This window comes from Balaenoptera ricei, chromosome 10 (assembly GCF_028023285.1).
Source record: "Balaenoptera ricei isolate mBalRic1 chromosome 10, mBalRic1.hap2, whole genome shotgun sequence".
In the NCBI taxonomy this organism is placed as follows: Eukaryota; Metazoa; Chordata; class Mammalia; order Artiodactyla; family Balaenopteridae; genus Balaenoptera; species Balaenoptera ricei.
In genome coordinates, this window is record NC_082648.1 from 95,485,469 (window position 1) to 95,504,102 (window position 18,634).

The window sequence follows — 18,634 nt, forward strand, 5'->3', positions numbered from 1 at the left end:
GGTGGCTGAGCCAGCACTGGGACCCGATCTCTGATGGAGAGGGGGTCTCTGATTCCCAGCTGAGGCCTGGCCCCAAGAACTGACATCGAGGAAGTCCCCGACACCCTCCATATCAGTGCACTCCTGCATACCCAGCATCAGCGGGTGTGCACTTCCCCACTTGTGGTACAGCTGGGAGGTGGGGAAGAGGAAGTGTGGGCCACGGGCCAGCCCCAGAGGGCCTGGGGGAGGAGCCTCTTCTAGAGTTGAGAGAAGCCAGGCTGGGGCCTCCCTAAAGGTGGCTCCTGAGGACTCCTGGGACCACAGCCGAGACGCAAGGTGGCTGGAGGGAAGTGAGGGGCAAACTCATCCTGGGCCTGGCTGGGAGAGAACCTCCGCCACCCCCGCCCCTGGACCACTGACAGCCATGGCTGTGGCCCAGCAGCTGCGGGCTGAGAGGTGAGTGCAGGGGCGCTGCCCTCCCGGGGGCTCCTCACTCTTCCTGGCAGGCTTTGGGGGATGGAGGCCTGCCCTCCTGCAGCCCCTTATCAACGTCGAAAGTTGAGAGGCTGGAGCTGAGTCAGAACCCAAATACTCAGAAATGCAGACTCTGAGAACTGTTTTAAGGAAACTCCAAGTCATGGCTCACCTCCCTCAGGCACGGATGAAGACACTGAGGCTCAGAGAGGGGGAGTGACTTTCCCAGGGTCACGCAGGAGTGGGTGGTAGAGTCTGGAGGGGAACTCAGGTGTCCTGGGGCCCAGGCTGGGCCTTGCTGCTCCACACTGTTCAGTAATGGCTTTTCATTTTCTGTTCAGACAGAGGCGTAGAATCTGGCTCTTTTCCAGGGCTTATCTCAAATATCACCTCCTCCGAGAAGCTTTCCTTGATAGCCCCCTCTCAACACTTGCCCTGTTTCCTTTTCCTGTGTAGTCCTTACATTACAGGCATAATAGTCTATACTCCCTCGTTGGTTTTCTTTATCACTGGCTCCCCAATTAGAAGCAAGTTCCATAGGGTATTTATCTCTTTTGATCACTGCTATATCCCCAGGATTTGAACAATGCCAGCACAGACTAAGTGCTCAGTAAATGCTGGTGAGTGAATGAATGAAGGAATAAAGGAATGAATGGACCACTGAGCTGGAAAGTGTTCTTAGAGCCTTCTGGTCCAATCCTGTCACTGTATGGGTGAGAAAACTGAGCCCCAAGGAGAATAAAGTACTTACTCGGGGTCACATGGAATGAATGGCAAGGCTGGGGCTCAGAGCACAGCCTTGTCAGGGCCTCGCCTCGTTTCTCAGGAGGCACTTTCTGAATGTTTCCTCAGTAGCCAGGCCTGTGCTCCGAGCTCTGGGGGGACCTCAGGACACAGGGCTTGGCTCCTGCCCTCCTGGATTGGAACAGCAGGTGACATCAGAAAAAGAGTGTGGTAACAGTGTAGAGGTGGCTCCGAGGGTCACTGGAGATGGGTCAGGCTGGTCTGGGCAGCAGAAGTGGGCAGCAGAGGGCCTGTGGTGGTGTCTGTGGCTAGAAGTGGAACCCAGGATGGAATTCCTGAAGGTTGAGAATGTCAGAAGGAAGGCTTGTGTGTATGGCGGGAGGGGCAGCAGAAGCAAATGCTTGGAGGGTGGTTCAAGAATGGCCTTTGAGAGCCACAGAGGTTGGTGCTCGGGGCTGGGGTGAGGTTCTCCCGCCAGATCCCAGCCCTTCCAGCCCACGAGTCCTCACTGGAGACTGGGCCTGGCATGCAAACCCAAACCTTCGGAAAACAGCTGCTGTTTGAGGCTGGTGGCACTTCCTATTTCTCAGAGCATGTGGGTCAGAGAGAGGATGCCCAGAGCTGGCCAGCCGGACAGTGTGTCCCCTCCCTCCCACTCCCCGTCCCTTTGCAGATGTCCTTGGCCCTCCACGGAGGAAAGGCGCCCTGCTCCCCTCCTTCATGGGGCTGTAGAGCCAGGCCCCGGGGTCTCTCAGCCTCCCTGCACCTGGATGCCTGCTTGAAAGTAAGCCCCTGATGCTTGAGGCCGAAGCGGAGGATGTGATGGGAGGCCAGTAGATTTCTGGCAGCAGGACTTTCTAAGACCCAAGACGTCTAAAGATGGAAAGGACTGCCATGGGGGGAGGGAGTTTGCTTCCCACAGACATGTTTTGAGCACCTGCTGTGTGCAGGCAGCACAAAACCTGAACTAGTTGCTGCCTCAGGGTCTTTCCACCCCTTACTCAGCCCTCCCCGTGCAGGCCCCCAAAATGGACTTCTCGTGAACGATATGAATCTAGGGGCCCTGAGTTGACTTCAGCTCAGAGGGGTCCCGGCTGAGGTGTCTAGGGGGCCGCTATTCTAGTGGGACTTGCAGCCGGGTTTGTTGCACCCCTGGTGTCGCCCTGATGCAGCAACTTCCAGGCTCAGCTCTCCGCACCGAACCCCCTGGCAGCCAGACTATTTCCATGTGGCCCAAAGCGGACTTGCTGAAAGACAGACACAGGGAGTGGCCTTGTGTCTCCCTGAGCACCTACTATGTGCCGGGGCTGTTCTGGGCCCTGGGGATGCAGCAGTGAGCAGGGTCCCTGCTCTCGTGGGGATTCTCCAGCTGTGCTTGTTACAGATGTGACCTCTGAACCCTCCAGGGATGTAAATACTTCCATGGTCCCCATTTTGGAGTCGGGGAGAGGCCAGAGTGCAGAGAGGAGTCTCCCCAAGCCTACTGACCTTGGTGATGGCAGAGCGGGAATTCACATCTTCATCTTTCACCTGTGCTCTCCCGCCCCATGACACACAGGTCTCCCGATGTAACCCCTTCCTTGCCCCACCACCAAAGGGTGAGGCTCAAGGGCCCTTCATGAGCAGGCCCTGCCTGTCTCGCTGGCTTCGTCCCTCATAACTTGCCTCCTCTTGCATGGCTGGGGTCTTTGCACTCGCTCTTTCCCTTGCCTGTCATCCTGGGGCCAGGTCCTCTTTACTTCTCCCCCTGACCTGGTGCCACTTCTTCTGGGAAGCCCTCCCTGACCATCCTCGATCTGAGCGCACCTTGCCCTCCTACATACACAGGACACCTGCTTCTCTCTCTCTGATAAACGTCACCCTCATCTTAGAATTGTCTGCTTGCCAAGCTTTTTTGCCCACTACTACCAATTCGTTGAGGGAATATAATAATGGCCAGGCCCCTGCTGCAGCTCGAAACATCATGGGCTTTTCCTTCACAGCCTCTAGGACCACTGAAATTATGTAATTATTTGTCCAGGTCCTCCACTCAACTATGAGACCCAGGAAGGCAAAGGCCATGTCCTAATGTTCTTAGAACAGGGTCTGAGCTACAGTAGGTTCTAACAGTGTTATCATTATTATTTTGGATGGGGTGACTGAGGCTGGGAGGGGCTGGGGTTTATCTGAGTTCACACAACAAGCTGCTGGGAGCTTTCAGACCAGGGCCAGTGCAGCAGTGTTTGGGACCAAAATTCTGGAGCCAAATCCCAGCTTCTTTACTTACTTGGGCAAGTTCGTTAACTTCTCTGTGCCCCGGTTTCCTTGTCTGGAAAAAGGTGACGCTGTCTTAGAAGGGCACCTGGTGGTCGGTGTGCTCAGGAAATCGTTAGCTGTAGTTACTATTACCCAACCCTCCTGATTCCCCGCAAAGGGCCATTTCTACCTCTCGGGTTTCTTCCTGCCCCACTCCCATCCTATTGCAGGTGAAATACCCAGGAAATGCACAGTCTCAGGGGAGAAGGTAGAGGAGGAAGCTTCTCCCATGGGTGTTACCACAGGACCGTGTGTGGAAAGTGAGCGGGGAGGTTGCCAGCCGCCACCAAATTGCTCTGGCAGTGCTGGGGATTTCCTCTTCCCGCCCTCTGCCACCCTGAGTCACCTCCCCGCCAGCCTCCAGAGTCCTGAGGTAGCCTGAGATCCCAAGCAGCCCAGGTCACGTGGGGACCAGCAAGGGCGGGGACTGGGTGTGTAGACTTTGAAACCAATCTCGACTGAGGTCCCAGCCAGCTCTGAGGCTCGGACAGGGCAGCCCTGCCCCCAACTCCCACTCTGTTTCCCAATCGCCGCAACAGGAACAGGATTGCTGATTGCTTCTTATTTCCTCATCTGTCCACAAGCGGCTGGACTCAGCGACACCTAGCTGTTCCTTCTCCATCTCCTTGGCGGTCCCTTTTCTCTTCCTCCATCTGTCCCTCTCAGCCCCCTCCTCTGCTCAGTGATTGCTCTTCCCTGGGGGTCTTAACCACCAGTCACAGGGCAGATGGTTTTTGCCACTCCCGCTCCAGTGGAGAAGCCCCCAGCCCCACCCCCGCTGAACTCCAGAGCCACACACCACCTTTTGCCAGACCTCGACCTGTGTGCCCAAGGGACCTCTCAGATTAGCATGCCCCACACTGAGCCCATCAACCAGGCTCCCCCCGTCCCACCCATCCTGGTCAGAATATGGGTGACATGTAGGTGTCACTCCTGACACTGCCCTTTCTTTCACCTCCGCATCCAAACGGTCTCCAAACCCTGCTGGTCGTAACTCTGGAATGACTCACAAAGTAGTAGTGTGTCTGTCGGATATGCAAAAGGCTGCAGAGAACAGAGGAACTGATAGTGGCTGAAACAAACAGGGGTTTATGTTTTCACATAATGAGAAGTCCAGACAAGGGCCACAGCTGGTTCTGCAGCTCAGTGACTTCAGGACCAGCGTTCCAGAGATTCCTGTGATCAGTCTCATGTTTTTGCCTCAGGGATGCAATGTAGCTGCTGCAGGTCCAGATGTCTCACCTGCTTTCCAGGCAGGCAGAGGGGGAAAGGGGAGGAGACCATGCTAGCCTTGTCCAATCCTCTGGATCTTGAAGCAAACACTCTCCTAGAGGCTCCTACAGGCTCTAGGTTTCCTCTTAGGTTTCATTGGCCAGAACTGCTCATATGGCTGCTCCTAGCTGCAAGGGGGTCTGGGAAACAGCAACGGGATTAGCATGTTTGGCTCAGACCAGTAGTGATCTATCACCTTGGGGCTAGGCATTGCCACCCTGAAAAAAATTGGAGCTTGATTAGCAGGAAGAAGCAGGGGACACAAAAAGGGAACAGTGTCTGCCAAGGGTGGTGTCCCTTGTGTCTGTCCTCTCCTCCTGTCCCCACTGTCTGGCTCAGGGCCACATCATCTCTCAGCTAGACCACTTCAGGGTGTCCCAGTGGTGCTCTGTCCCTTCAGTCTTGGCCCTCCTTTTCCTCTCCATGCAGCTACCCCAGTTGGTCTCCTAAAGCCAGGGTCCTATTGTGTTTTCACTCTCTTCTGAAGCTTTACATGGCTCCCTGTTGCCTATAAAACTCCTTAGCTCAGCACTGGAGACCCTCCTCAACCTGGCCTCATCCGCCTATTCAGTCTCTGATCACACCAGACTCCAGCCACACTAGACCTGGAACCACTCCTCGGGCCTCAGACCCTTAGCATGTGCTGTTCCTTCTGCCTGGAAGGCCCTTCCCCCTCCCCGGTCCTACCTGGTGGAATCTTATTCAGCCTTCTAGACCTGGCTCCAATGTCACCTCCTCTGTGAGGATTTTCCCAACCTGGGTATAATGAGCCATTCTCTCTGGGAGGTGTGTGTTGACTTTGTTTACCCCTGTGATCCAGGGCCTAGAACAGGGTCTGATAGGCAGGGGTACTTGATTCCCTGTTCCCGGATGAATAACGCAGCCCCAAAGTGATTTGCTAGACTCTACTAGGGCTGCTGATATATGGCTCCGATTCCAAATGCCTTCACTGTCAAGGTCTGGTCTGTGTCGCTGCCTGGCACAGGAGGGGTGTTGAACGGGGGAATGCGGGTACACGGGTTCACTTTGCACAGGGCCTCACCCCCAGAGGCCACCCAACACAGCAGGGTGATAACCAGGATTTCTCCTCCTCCCGCCTCCCTCAGCGACTTCGACCAGCTTCCTGACGACATTGCCACCTCAGCCAACATCGCCGACATCGAGGAGAAGAAAGGCTTCACCAGCCACTTTGTAAGAGAGACCCCTGGACCTTCACCCCCTGACCTCTGAGCCTCCAGCGCTCTCCTCTCTTCACCTCTATCCCAGGGCTTCTCAACAGGGCGATTCTGCCCTCCAAGGGAAGCTTGGCAGTAAATATCTTGAGACAGGTTTGATTATCACAGCCTGGGGCAGAGCGTCTACTGCCTGGAGTCCGGGGATGCTGCTTCACGCAGTGCGGTGCACCGGCCAGTCCCCACGACAGAGAATTACCTGGCCTCACATGTGATACCAAGTCGAGAAATTCTGCTCTAACCCTAGGACCTGTGGACCTCTCCCCGGCTCTGGCCCTCGCCTGCGATGCCCCACCCCCTGGTCTTCGAAGCCCCACCCCCTGGTCTACAAAGGCCCACCCCCTGGCCTGCGATGCCCCACCCCCTGGTCGTCGAAGCCCCACCCCCTGGTCTGCAAAGTCCCACCCCCTGGCCTACGAGGCCCCACCCCCTGGCTTGCGAGGCCCCACTTCCTGGCCTCTTTCCTCCTTAGGTTTTTGTCATCGAGGTGAAGACGAAAGGGGGGTCTAAGTACCTCATCTACCGCCGCTACCGCCAGTTCTACGCCTTGCAGAGCAAGCTGGAGGAGCGCTTCGGGCCGGAGAGCAAGGCCAGCCCCTACACCTGCGTCCTCCCCACGCTCCCAGGTAGGCCACCAACGGGCTGCCCCAGGATGGAGCGGCGCCTGCCAGCCTCTCCTCCCAGCTCTGTGGGCGCTGTTCGGTGCTTCTATTTTAGCACAAACCGTTCTATTTTAGTGAAAACCGTTCACTTAGTCCACGGCCCCCCTCCTGCCAGCCACGGGCTGCCACCTGTAGCTCTCCGGGCTCATAGCCCTTGACCTCCTGCTCTCCGATGACCCTTACGGCCGCCCTGCTTCAGCTATCCACCACCAGCTTCGGAGCGCATCAGCCCGGGCCTCTCCTCTGCGAGAGAGGAATCCCCGTGTCTCCCACGTGAAACAGAGGCTCATCTTCCAGCCCTCCCTCTGTCCCCTGCGGGGGAACTGCCCTCTAACTCCCCAGTTCCCCGTGGCTCCCCCTCCTTCCCAGCTCTGCTGGGACGCTGTGGGTGTGCACCTCTGCTTTCGGACAGTCCCCTCACCCCTTGTCTCCTGACCTTCCTCCCCTGCTCGGTCCTCACCTTGGACACGCCCAAACCTCTGGCTTCTCAAGGCCAGCCTGCGTGAGCCCAGCAGGAGAAAACCCCATCAGAGTGGGGTTTCGGGTACACGGAGTGGTCTTGGCTGTGCCCTGCACACCTGCAGGCTGCATCCGAGCACCGCCCCCCTCAACAGCAAACATGCCACTTCCTGACCTTCCCTTCCTCAAGCTCCAAACCCTGCCTCCAGCTTGCTTTCCTCTCTGCCTCAGCCAGGGCCCGAGGTTCCCTGCATCCAGTGTCCAGCATCCAGCCCCAGGGAGGAAACTGTCTCCCAGGGGTTCGCCCACTCCCTGGCCCCGCCCCGCCCCTCCCCATCTCTGAGCAGCAGGGAGGAGGGGTCCCTCTTGCTCTCGGCTGACCTCTCCTCCCTGACACCTTGTCCCACGCGTTCCCTGTAGGCTCACCTTCTCCTTTATCTTCTGATTCTCTGCCAAGCTTCACCACGGGAGGGCTCGGTTCTCTTCCATCTTTAAACAAACACGTGCCCTAAGTGGGCATTCTGGCCACAAGCCTCCCTGAGCCCCGAGGGCCCTCAAAGATCTCTCCTTCCTTCGGTGATAAATCTTCACTTGCTGTCTCACCTTCTCATCTTCCATCCTCTGCTCAACCCAGCAGCCTGGTTTCAGCTCTTTTTTCTGCACTGAATTCCCCTCGGGACAGTGGCCCGTGACCCATTAACTCTGATCCGTGGGTACAGCTCAGGCCTCATCTTCCTTGTCCCTCTTTTTCTCCAGGAAGCTCTTTCCACACTTCTGTGCTGCCAGCATCTCCCAACTCCCTTCCTACCTCACTGCTGCTCCTCCATCTCCGTAGAGAATCTGCCTCCTCTGGTGCTCCTTGGAAAGCGGGCATCCTCTGTACCGTCATCCTCAGTTTTGTCTTCTCACTCCCCCCTAGGCAATCTGACCCGTGCCTGCGATTTTAACTGCCCTTTTCTTGCTACTAATTCCCCAATGTCTCTCTCTACCCCAGACCTCAGACGCTACCCTCCTTACACCGCCAGACACCAGCCAGTGTGTCTCACAGGCAGTGGGCAGCAGGAAGCAGACCCGTCTCACATTCGCTTTCTGGGGGGCTCTCTGGGTGGGCAGTTCTCCCAGGACTCCCACCTGAGGCTCCTGGAGAGGACATTTGTCTTTGGTCAGCCGTCATCGCTTTCCCTTTTCCCACAAACACTCTGCCTTGCTTGTGAGGCATGATTCCCCCATCCACTGCACAAATATTTATTGATTTGGGCATGATTCTACACCATGGTTCTTAACCTTGGTGGCATATTGGAAGTACCTTGAGATTTAAAGAATCCTGATGCCCGAGTCCCACTCCCAGAGATTCTGATTTAATTGTTCTGAAGTGAGTCCTATGCAAGGAGATTTTAAATGCTTCTCAGGTGACACAAATGTGCAGCCAGGGTGATGAGAATACAGCTGTGAGCATTGCAAAGATCCTGTTCTCTCAGAGCGAAGAATTGTGTGTGTGTATGTGTGTGTGTGTGTGTGTGTGTATGTGTGTGTGTGTGTGTGTGTGTGTGTGTGTGTAGGAACAGCCAATACATAAACAATTAAAACAAGAAAAATATCAGCTGGTGATAGTACAACTCAGAGAACGCACGTTGGATGGTGGCCACCGCAGCGCCGTGGGAAGAGGAGGGGGAAAAGCGCTGAGCCAGTGTGGAGGGTTCCTGGCCCGGGTGGGCAGCTCTGGGCCCAGAGACCACACTCTTGGGTCAGATTCCCAGGACAGCTCTTTGTGTTTCCTCAGCCAAAGTCTACATGGGTGTGAAACAGGAGATCGCCGAGATGCGGATACCTGCCCTCAACGCCTATATGAAGGTAACAGAGGGGCCCGGCCAGGTGGCCCCTGGGAGGGCCCAGGATGCTGAGGACTGGGCGGGGCCCAGGTACCATCCCTGGGCATGGCTTTGGGAACTAGGGCTGGCTCTCCTGCTCCGATGGTCCCCATCTTCAATCCTTAAAGGCCAAGCCTAGGGAGAGAAACAGGATGTGTTCTCAGGGTTCTGGGGGATGGGACAGGAGCAATGGAGAAAGTTCAGAGAGCCACACTTTGAACTGACAAATCTAATGGCTGTGCCGGGTGTCCTGGTACAGAGGAGAATAGGATCCAGTGCCTGCCCCAGGGTCCCCACTGTCCAGGGGGAATACAGACAGGTGGGTCATGAAACCATTAAGGGGTACGGTCTGTATAACAAGGGCACGGCGGACCAAGGCCCTGGCTTTCTCACGTAGCACCTTTGTACGAACAGGCCACAGGCTGGATTTTAGTTGCATCCAGGGGCCTTGGATGGATGCCCTTGTGTATTCCCCAACCCGTGAACTGTCTACCTCCTTAGAAGACGGGAGCACAGAGGAAGGAACATCTTAAAGGCAGAGAGCCAGGCTGGTCAGGAAAGGCCTTCCACCAATTAGAGCTGGGCAAGAGAGGGATAGTTTTCCTCATGAGGTAGTGAGCACCCTGTCACTAGAGGCGTGCAAACCTTGGCTTGATGGCAACCTTAGGAAACTGGGGAGAGAAGCCCTCTTCATAGCCCAGAGGCATCCTCACAGACAGTGAGGCCTCCCTGTTCTACTCTTATGGGAAAAGAGCACCAAGCTAAGTGCTCTGGTCTTTGCTCTGACACTGAGCAGGTGATTTAGGGCTATTTGCTCATTCTGTCTAGGACTTGGTTTTCTCACCTATGAAATGGAGCCGTGCCCCCAGCTCTCCAGTCTCACAGGAGGGGAGTGATGTTGGGATCTATTGAGAAAAGGACGGGAAGGTGCTTTGTAAACTGTGAACCTGCTTCCAGAATGTGAGAGAGCATGACTCCTAGTGGAATGAGGGGGCAGGAGGAGTATAAAGGGGGTGGGGGAGGGAGGAGGTGGCCGGTCTGCCCTCCCCAGTGGCTGCAGGAATCCTGGGCTCTGGGCAGAGGAGGGGTAGGGTGGGAAAGCCCGTGGGCTCCAGTACTGGAGGCATCTCCCCTCCAGGGGGCGCTGTGACAGCTGCTCCTTCTGGGCAGCTGGCGGCTCCACTCTACTCCAGCGGGGCTGGAAGGAGGGAGGAGGGGCTGTGGAGCTGGAGCTCTTCCATCCACGCCTGGTCTTGGCAACCAGCAGCCTGAAGGCTCTCATCTCTGCCTGTCTGTGTCTGAGTGGGTTCCTCGAAGCTCAGAGGTCAATCAGTGCTATGGTAACCTCACCCTGGGCTTGAAACATTCAGAGACGGGGAGCTCACTACCACTCTCCCCTGACCCAGGCTGCTCTTCCATTGTTGGACAGCTGTTAGAAAAGCCCGACTCCCTGTGACTTCTACCCACCGGTCTCACCTCTGTCCTCATGAAGAATAGGGCTCACGTGGTAATGACAATTGCCTAGAACTATGTGGAGAGCTCTGACTGGCAACAAGGAGGCTCTTGATATACATTTACTGGATAAATAAATAGGCTTATTTAATTCCCTCAATAACCTATGGGTTCAATACTCTTATCCCTATTTTAAAGTGAGGAAATGGAGGCACAGAGAGGTAGAGTCACTCACTCAGTGTCACAGAGCAGTTAGGTAGGTAGGATGGGATTTGAACCCACATCTCTGTGACTCCAGGGTTGTGCTCTTACCCACTGTGCTGTATTGTAATAAAAGTAACAGCAACAATAATAATATCCGACTTGAGTAGGGCCCTTGCTAGATGCCCGATGCTGTTCTAAGTGTTCTGCACGTATTCACTTATTGAATCTTTACACAATTCCACGGGGGAAATAATATCACCTCCATTGTATTAATGAACATACAGAGGCACCCTTGCTCCAGGTCACCCAGATGAGTGGCAGAGCTGGAATTCTATCCCGGGCATCGCCTGGCTCTCTCTCTCTGTGCCCTTGAACCCATCTCTGGGCTGGCCCCCTGCCCTCCCTATAGGACAACCGTGTCTTTTCCAGGCTCTGCGTTCCCAGTTCCTCTGGAGTGGAGTTCCCGGCCCCTCCCCAAACCGCTGCCCCCACGGAATTCTCTGAGGGGGTCTGGGTGCCTCTGGAGCTGTAGCACTCAAAGCCAATCACAGTGCTCCTGGGGACCCGTGCAGTGGGCAGCTTGGGGGGATGACCCTGGCAGGTCCTGGGCGCTCTGCATCCTCACAGCCTGAGGGTCGTTGCATTGTGGTGGGTGTAACCAGCATCTGATTGAGAGTCCCGACCCCACCACTTCCTAGCTCTGCCCAACGGCCCGGGCACTTTCTCACTCTGAGCCTCAGTTTCCCCAACTGTGATATGAGATGAAGTATCAGGAAGCATCTTTTTAGGCTGGAATTCCACTAACTGTTGTTAATTTGGGTTATCTGGGGAATACTTCCCCCACCATTGTCTCGTTTTGATCTAAGGGATGAGACTTGGTGGCAGATGGCTCTGGGTGTCACTCGCTAGGCCGCGTGGCCCTGGGCAGGTCCCTTCACCTTTCGGACCCTCGCTCCCAGGTTACTGTTAGGTGGAGCGAGGTCACACCGTGGGGCCATCAGTGCAGTGCCAGGACAGTCACCACCACGTCACGTGACCTGTCGTCACCATTACCGTCGTGTCTGAAGGCCTTTGGGTCTTTTCCAAATGAACTGTTCTTGAGCAAGTTGGCCCCGTCCTGACCTTGAACCCAGGGGCAAATCTTGTGACGTGCTACCCTCAGCCTACTGAGATTTTAAAATACGTCTTACTTGTTATCAGGCAGAGAACCGTTAGTGGAGAGAGGCGGGCGCAGCATGGGGGGCGGGGATGGGGCAGCTGGGCTGGGATGTTGAAAGCTTTCTGCTGACCACCCCGCCTGTCCTGCACCCTCCCCAAACGCAGCACCTCCTCAGCCTGCCCATCTGGGTGCTGATGGATGAGGACGTCCGGATCTTCTTCTACCAGTCGTCCTATGACGCGGAGCAGGTGCCCCAGGCGCTCCGCCGGCTCCGCCCGCGCACCCGGAAAGTGTAAGTGACCGGTCCCTGCGCCCCCATCAGCTAGAGCCCTGGGCCGCTTGCTCCTAATCAGGCGCTCTGTCCCAGAGGCCTCTGCTGCAAAGGCCCTTATTTTCCCTGAAAGAAGCAAGGAGTAGAGACCAGGTCTACACCTAAGCACTCCAGGGTGGTTTGGCTTGTTAGGTGAGCTTGGAAAATCAAGCGTAGTGCCTAGAGGACAGAAAGTGTGTTTGACAGTAAGGGCTGGAGGGCAGGGGCTGGTGGGCCATTGATGGGGGAGAGCTTGGCGCCTCAGCAACCACTGGGGATGGTCCGAGGGCTTTGGGTGCCTGGGGAGAGTAGGGAGTGGGGAAGGGAGGAGGAATCGTTCTGTCTGCAAACACTCCTCCCAGGATCTCCTGGGATGCCTTGTCCCTGGTTAGTTTTAGTTCCATGGGGCCGGCTGTGGCTCCTGGTGTGTCACACTGGCCCCCAGGGGGCGCTGCTGCTCACTCCCTTATTCCAAAGGGCCCGCAGCTCCCTCCAGCCCCTCCTAAGCTGGAAAAAGTCTTCAAAAATCCAAGCCACCGAAATAGGGCTGGGCTTCCAAACAAGAGGCTGCTGCTGCTGCTTTGGCTGCTGCTGCTAAGAATTCCAGGACAGGGCTCCTGAGCCCCGCCCTCCCACACAACTCCGCCCTCCTCCCTCTGGCCAGTATCTCTGAGTGTCCTCTCTGTGTGGTGCCTGGCCATCTCCCCTGTGCACCCAGGCAGGTGTGCTCTGAATTCCAGCTGTGCCCCACAGCAGCCCTGTGTCCTGGAGTGGAGCTCAGCACTTCTTGAAGCCCATTTCCTCAGCTGGAAAATTAGGGGTTGAGTGTGGGAGTAATGTGAAAGGGTTGGCAAGCTATGGCACTAAGCAAATGTATATCTGAGCCTATGCCTCCTGGTCCACAGAGGGGGATGCAATCCCTCCTCCCGGGCGGTGAAAGCTGTGGGGAGTGTGCTGGTCCAGAGGAGCAATTGTAGCTGCATCTTTAACACCCTCTCCCTCCCCTACCTTTCCTGCCTCTGCTGAGGGTCTCCTCCGGGCACAGAAGCAGGAAAGGTGACAAGCCCCTCTTCTCTCTCCACAGAAAGAGCGCCTCCCCACAAGGCGCCGGCTTTGACCGTATGGCAGCTCCACGAGCAGAGGTACCTCACCACTGGGCAGCAACCTCGCTCCACCCTTCAGCCACTGAGTCCGTCCTGCTGGCGCCCGCTGTGTGCCCAGGATGGGGCTGGGTATTGGGGGGGGGGGGGTGGAAGGACCCACAGCCGGGGCCTTGGACACCTGAGGACTCCCAGCCAGCTGAGGGGAGGGCATGTGAGGAGCACACAGAGGCAAAGGGGAATCCATCCATCCATCATTCATTCAGCAAGCTCTTCTGGGTCAGCCCTGCCTTGGGGACTGAAGTTTCAGAGATGACTCAGGCCAGGCCCTGTCCTCAAGGGGCTCACAGCTCCCCAGGGATGCACCCTTAGAAATGGGCATTTCAAAACCAGTGTGGTCAATGCCCTGGGGGTTATGGGGGCACTGGAGTCCCCAGTGAGGCCTGGGGGATGGGGAGTTGCCCAGTCCACGGAGTTTGGCCCCTTCCCTCTCATGCTTACCCTGGCAGACCTGGAAGAAGCACCATTCTGGAGTCAGGAGGACATGGGTTCTAAACCTGGCTCCTCCGCTAACAAATAGAGTGGCCTCAGACAAGTCACTTATCCTCCCTGAGCCTCAGTTTCCTCATCTGTTAAATGGGACACTGAAGTATGTAAAGCACTTTAGTAGGAACTCAGTGAATGTTTCCTTCCTCCCTGCTTACTCCACCTTCTCCCCAGGCCCTGTTTGACTTCACTGGGAACAGCAAACTGGAGCTGAATTTCAAAGTTGGAGATGTGATCTTCCTTCTCAGTCGGATCAATAAAGACTGGCTGGAGGTAAGATTGGAAGTGAGGATGGAGGTGAGGATGGAGGTGAGGATGGAGGTGAGGTTGGAGGTGAGGATGGAGGTGAGGCTGGAGGTGAGGTGGAAGTTAAGTTGGAGGTGAGGTCACTTCAAGTCTGTGAGGGGATCAGAGAACACGGAGGGATCTGCGAAGGCCCTAGGGAAGAGATGCTGTCCAAAGATAGTCCTGGAGATCTGGGCAGGTGGATCGGGGAAGCCTGAGGAAATACAGTTGTGTGTGGCTGCAGCAGCAGATTCTGAGCCTACACTTGCCTTTGGTACTGACCCCAACCAACGGTCTCTTTAAGCAAGTCAGTTAACCTTCTGAGTTGAATTTCTTGGTCTATAACAGGGTATCTCAGCCTGTTCACTATTGGCATTTGGGGCCAGGCAGTTCTCTGTTGGTGGGCTGACCTGTGTACTGCAGGGTGTTTAGCGGCGTCCTTGGCCTCCATCCACTAGATGCCAGTAGCACCCCTCCAGCTGCAACAATCAAATGTGTCCCCAGACCTCTGGCCCTGGGGGGCAGAATCACGCCCAGTTGAGACGCACTGTCTGTAATCTGGGGTAACGTTACTCACCACGCAAGGAGTGAGTGAAGGTGATGAGGGAGACTTGAGCTCCAGAGTCTGGCGTGACATCCTAGCTCTGTTTTTAACTAGCTTTGCAACTTTGGGAAACTTACTCAACCCTGTGGTTTCCTTTCCCATAAATGGAGATAACTAACAGTGGCCGTTTCTTCACAGGTTTCCGGGAAGGGTTGAAGGAGGCGCAGTTGTTCAGGGCTCGGCCCATAGGGAGCCTGGGTGTGTGGCATCTTGGCCATGCTTTGTCCCTGCACGCGGCAAGCGTGATCTATACAAGGGTTCATAGCACGATTGGAGATGGGGGGTGGGGGTCACCGGGTGGGAGGCCCTGGCCTGGTGCCAGCCTTTTGGATTAAGTCCTATAGTTATGAAAGACTCTCTTTTCTCGGGGCTCCTGGGGGGTGGGGTGTGAAGGAGGTCATGGCACAGGAGGCAGGGCCAGCCCCCGGGGGTCCTGGAACCATTGAGGGAAGGGGAGGGTCCCTGGCATCCAGGGTCTGGAGAGGAGTGTAGACCAACCGTTGGTCTCGCAACTTGGCGGTTTTGATTTTACGCCAGTCCCGGAGCTCTGTCTCAGGCAGTCAACAAGCTGTTACAGCTGAGGAGTATTGCTGGGTCATTCTCCAGAAACAGGAAATGTTTGTTGACTTCTTGTTTTCTAGAAAGTTCTATGAGTCAGTATGCTGGCCGACTTCTGGCCTCAGATGGAAGGGAGGGTTAGGGGAAGAGCGAGGGTAGTACTTCAGCCTCAGTTTATATGTCTGTAAAAGGGGACAGAAACAATATGTCTTCCATAGTGTTGCGAAGATTAAGAGAACAGGTGACAAAGCACAGGCAGTGGCTGGGTCTTGGATGGAGTTTAGGAGAGAGGCCTGGCTGGAGGGAGATTTCTGGCTGTCTGGTCTAGAGCAGGTGGAATCCGTGGACAAATGAGTGAATGGGCCCCACCCCTCCCTCCTCCCTCCCCCGCCCCCAATTTTCTTCCTGAACGCCTACCACCACCTGAGTCCCCGTGAGGTTCACCTGTTTACCTGTGCATTGTCTGTCGCCCTCCATCACAGTGGAAGCTCCAGGAGGGAGGGCAGGGATTTTCATCTCTTCTGAGTGCCCAGAGCCTGTTCCGTAGCTGGCACTCAAGAAGCCTTTGAATGAATGACTGAGTGAATAAATGAATGAGGTGAAAGCAGCTTTCCAGATAAATTCAGGTCTTAACTTGTTCTAAAATGGATGCCTTGGGGTGAACAGCTTGGTGACCTTACCCACTTTTTCTCCTCCCTCTGCCTAAGGGGACCCAGAGCTCGTCCGCCTGTCCTGTCATTATAAAGGGGCGGGTCCCCGGGGCATGGCCCCGCTGCCTCTGCTGGTACCGGACAGGGCAGTGCCTTCTCCCCCTCCCCCCTCGCAGGGCACTGTCCGGGGAACCACAGGCATCTTCCCGGTATCCTTTGTGAAGATCCTCAAGGACTTCCCGGAGGAGGATGACCCCACCAACTGGCTACGCTGCTACTACTATGAAGACACCATCAGCACCATCAAGTTAGTGGCCCTGCTGGGAGGGAGGGGCCTGTCCAGCCTCCCTGCCCCTCCCCCCTCCCCCACCTCCATATCACACTCTGGGCTCTAAGACCCAAACCAGATCGCATGTCCCCCCACCAAACACACACACTTAAAAGCCCGCAGGGGCTCCCAGCGCCCTCCAGATAAGCCAAAAGTCTGTCACAGGATGTCAAGGTCCACCGTGACCTGGCCAGCCTCATCCCCCTGTCCCCCTTCCAGCCTGCTGCCTCCCCACCCCTGCCCCTTGTCCCCTTAGGGACATTGCAGTGGAGGAAGACCTCAAGAGCACCCCACTCTTCAAGGACTTGCTGGATCTCATGAGGTGAGGGGCTGGAGTGGGAGGCACTGGGGGCATCAGACACCCTGGAGGAGAGAACAGAAGGGGAAACAGTGCATTCAGGGGCTGGGCGTTTTGCATCTATTTCGCCTTCTTGTTTTATCCACAGCCCAGCCCTGAAGGGTGGGTATCGCCTGTCCACATTAGAGATGAGTGGGGGGCTGCAGAGAGGTAAAGGGGCTTACAGTTTGTGGGCCTGGATTTGCTAAAGTCTCTCTAGGTTCAAAACCTTGGACTTGGACCCTCCACCCTCAGGGAACCACCACCTCCCAAGATCCAGTTGAGTTATGAACAGTCATTTTACAGAATGGAAATAACATTGTTATATTCCTGACTGTAAAAGCAATATCAATTCATTATTTTTTAAAAAAGAATGTCAGAAATCCCAGAAAATATAAAGAGGTGAAATCCCCTCATATTTTCCTCCTCTCATTATCTGATATGCATTCAGATGTCTTCAGCGCACACCCCACCTGCACCCCACTCCCCCTTAAATATTATTTAATTGGCTACACAGCATCATTCTGTGGATGCACCATAACTAACGTAGCCATCCCCTTCTGTTGGCCATTTAAGTTATCTTCCACTTTTTTACTACCGTGAATAGTGCTGGGATTCACATATTTGGTGACTTGCCTGATTATTTCCTTAGGATGATTTTCTAGAAGTGAGATTTGGAGATCAAGGTGTTTGCAAGTCTGATAGGGCTTCTGACCCATTTTATCAGATTACCTGTGGAAAACTGGATGGCTTTTCACCCATCTACCTGCACCCCAGGTCAGACGGTTCCAATCCTTAAAAGGTTCATAGCCACACACAGGGGCTGTCACAGGGGCTTTTTTCTGCTCTACTCTGCACCCGGCAAAACCCACTCTTCTTCCCTATGACAGTTCTTAAGTCTTCAGCACATTTATGCACAAGACATTTCAAGCTGCGCCACTAATTTGTTGTGAAAGTCCCATTCTCCCCTCGAGATCTCAGTTTCCCCATCTGTATAGTAGGAGGTTGGACCACTCGGATGATAGGGCTGGTGTCCAGCTCTGACCCCTTCTGATTTTTAGATCCCGGCCCTAAAACTCCCTCCGTCCCCTCTCCCTGCCCCCACGCTTAGGCCTAAGGCCACTGGACCTTTCCTGAACCCTGATCTCTCCCACCCAGGAGGGAGTTCCGGAGGGAGGACATCGCCCTCAATTATCAGGATGCCGAGGGTGATCTGGTTCGGCTGCTATCAGACGAGGATGTGAGGCTCATGGTGAAGTGGGCCCAAGGTCTCCCCTCCCAGAAGCACCTCTTCCCCTGGAAGCTGCATATCACCCAGCAGGACAACTACAAGGTCTACAACACGGTCCCCTGAGCCAGTGGCATCCCTGGGGCAGTGAGGGGACACCTAGCAAAGAGCCCTCGGAGAGGATTAGGACCAAGAAAGGCTGGGAGCACGGGACAGACTTCCTGGTTCTGAATCAGATGGACCCACTGGTCTTGGCTTGTACCATCTCTACATTTGGTTTCTGAATTAAATAAACCATTTCATCTCAAAGTGCTGGACTGAGGAAGATAGTGTCTTTTGAGGAAAGAGAGCAGAGGGAGGAAAATACCCATTCATGAGCATCCCTGAGGGGTCATTTATATACGGGAGGGGGCCCTGGCTTTGGGCCACTGATCCAGCTGCCCCGTTCCCTCGCCCTGTGCCCAGGTGTGGAGAAACCCAGCAACACTCGCGTCCCTTCTGGTCACTCCCTTTTACGCCTTTTCCCAGGAGTGGCCGCCTGCCTCACGGAAGTCATACTCCCCCGGGAGCCCTCTGGGTCAGGCCAACACCAAGCCCTCTGCATGACCAGGGTCGAGGGTTTCCTCTGCCCTCTTATTCCTGCTGCTCTGCAGAGGGGGCAGAGACCTGGGTCGTGGTGTTGGTGGTCTCCATTGTAAGTAGGGGGTGAGCGGAGAGAAGACCCTGGCCCCACTAGGGAGGAAGAGGAAGCAGAATGACGGGCTCTTCCTCTGTGAGCTGGATAAGCTTTTTCTCTCCTAAGCAGCTAAAATGGCAATAGCTATCACCTCCAGAATGGCTGCAGGAGGAGCTTGGTGGACGCCCCTCCCCAGTGAAACAAACACT

The 18,634-nt window shown here is 55.5% G+C and overlaps 1 protein-coding gene across 1 annotated transcript; it reads left to right on the forward strand.

Moving 5' to 3' along the window:
- The first annotated feature begins 259 nt into the window (after window positions 1-259).
- On the forward strand, window positions 260-18,000 carry NCF4 (neutrophil cytosolic factor 4). The gene is made up of 10 exons (XM_059934834.1): window positions 260-438; window positions 5,874-5,958; window positions 6,472-6,625; window positions 8,901-8,971; window positions 11,968-12,095; window positions 13,198-13,255; window positions 13,934-14,032; window positions 16,033-16,163; window positions 16,441-16,506; window positions 17,680-18,000. Exons 1-10 carry the CDS (start codon window positions 407-409, stop codon window positions 17,873-17,875), a joined length of 1,020 nt encoding a protein of 339 aa, XP_059790817.1. The 5' UTR covers window positions 260-406; the 3' UTR covers window positions 17,876-18,000.
- Window positions 18,001-18,634: the final 634 nt, after the last annotated feature.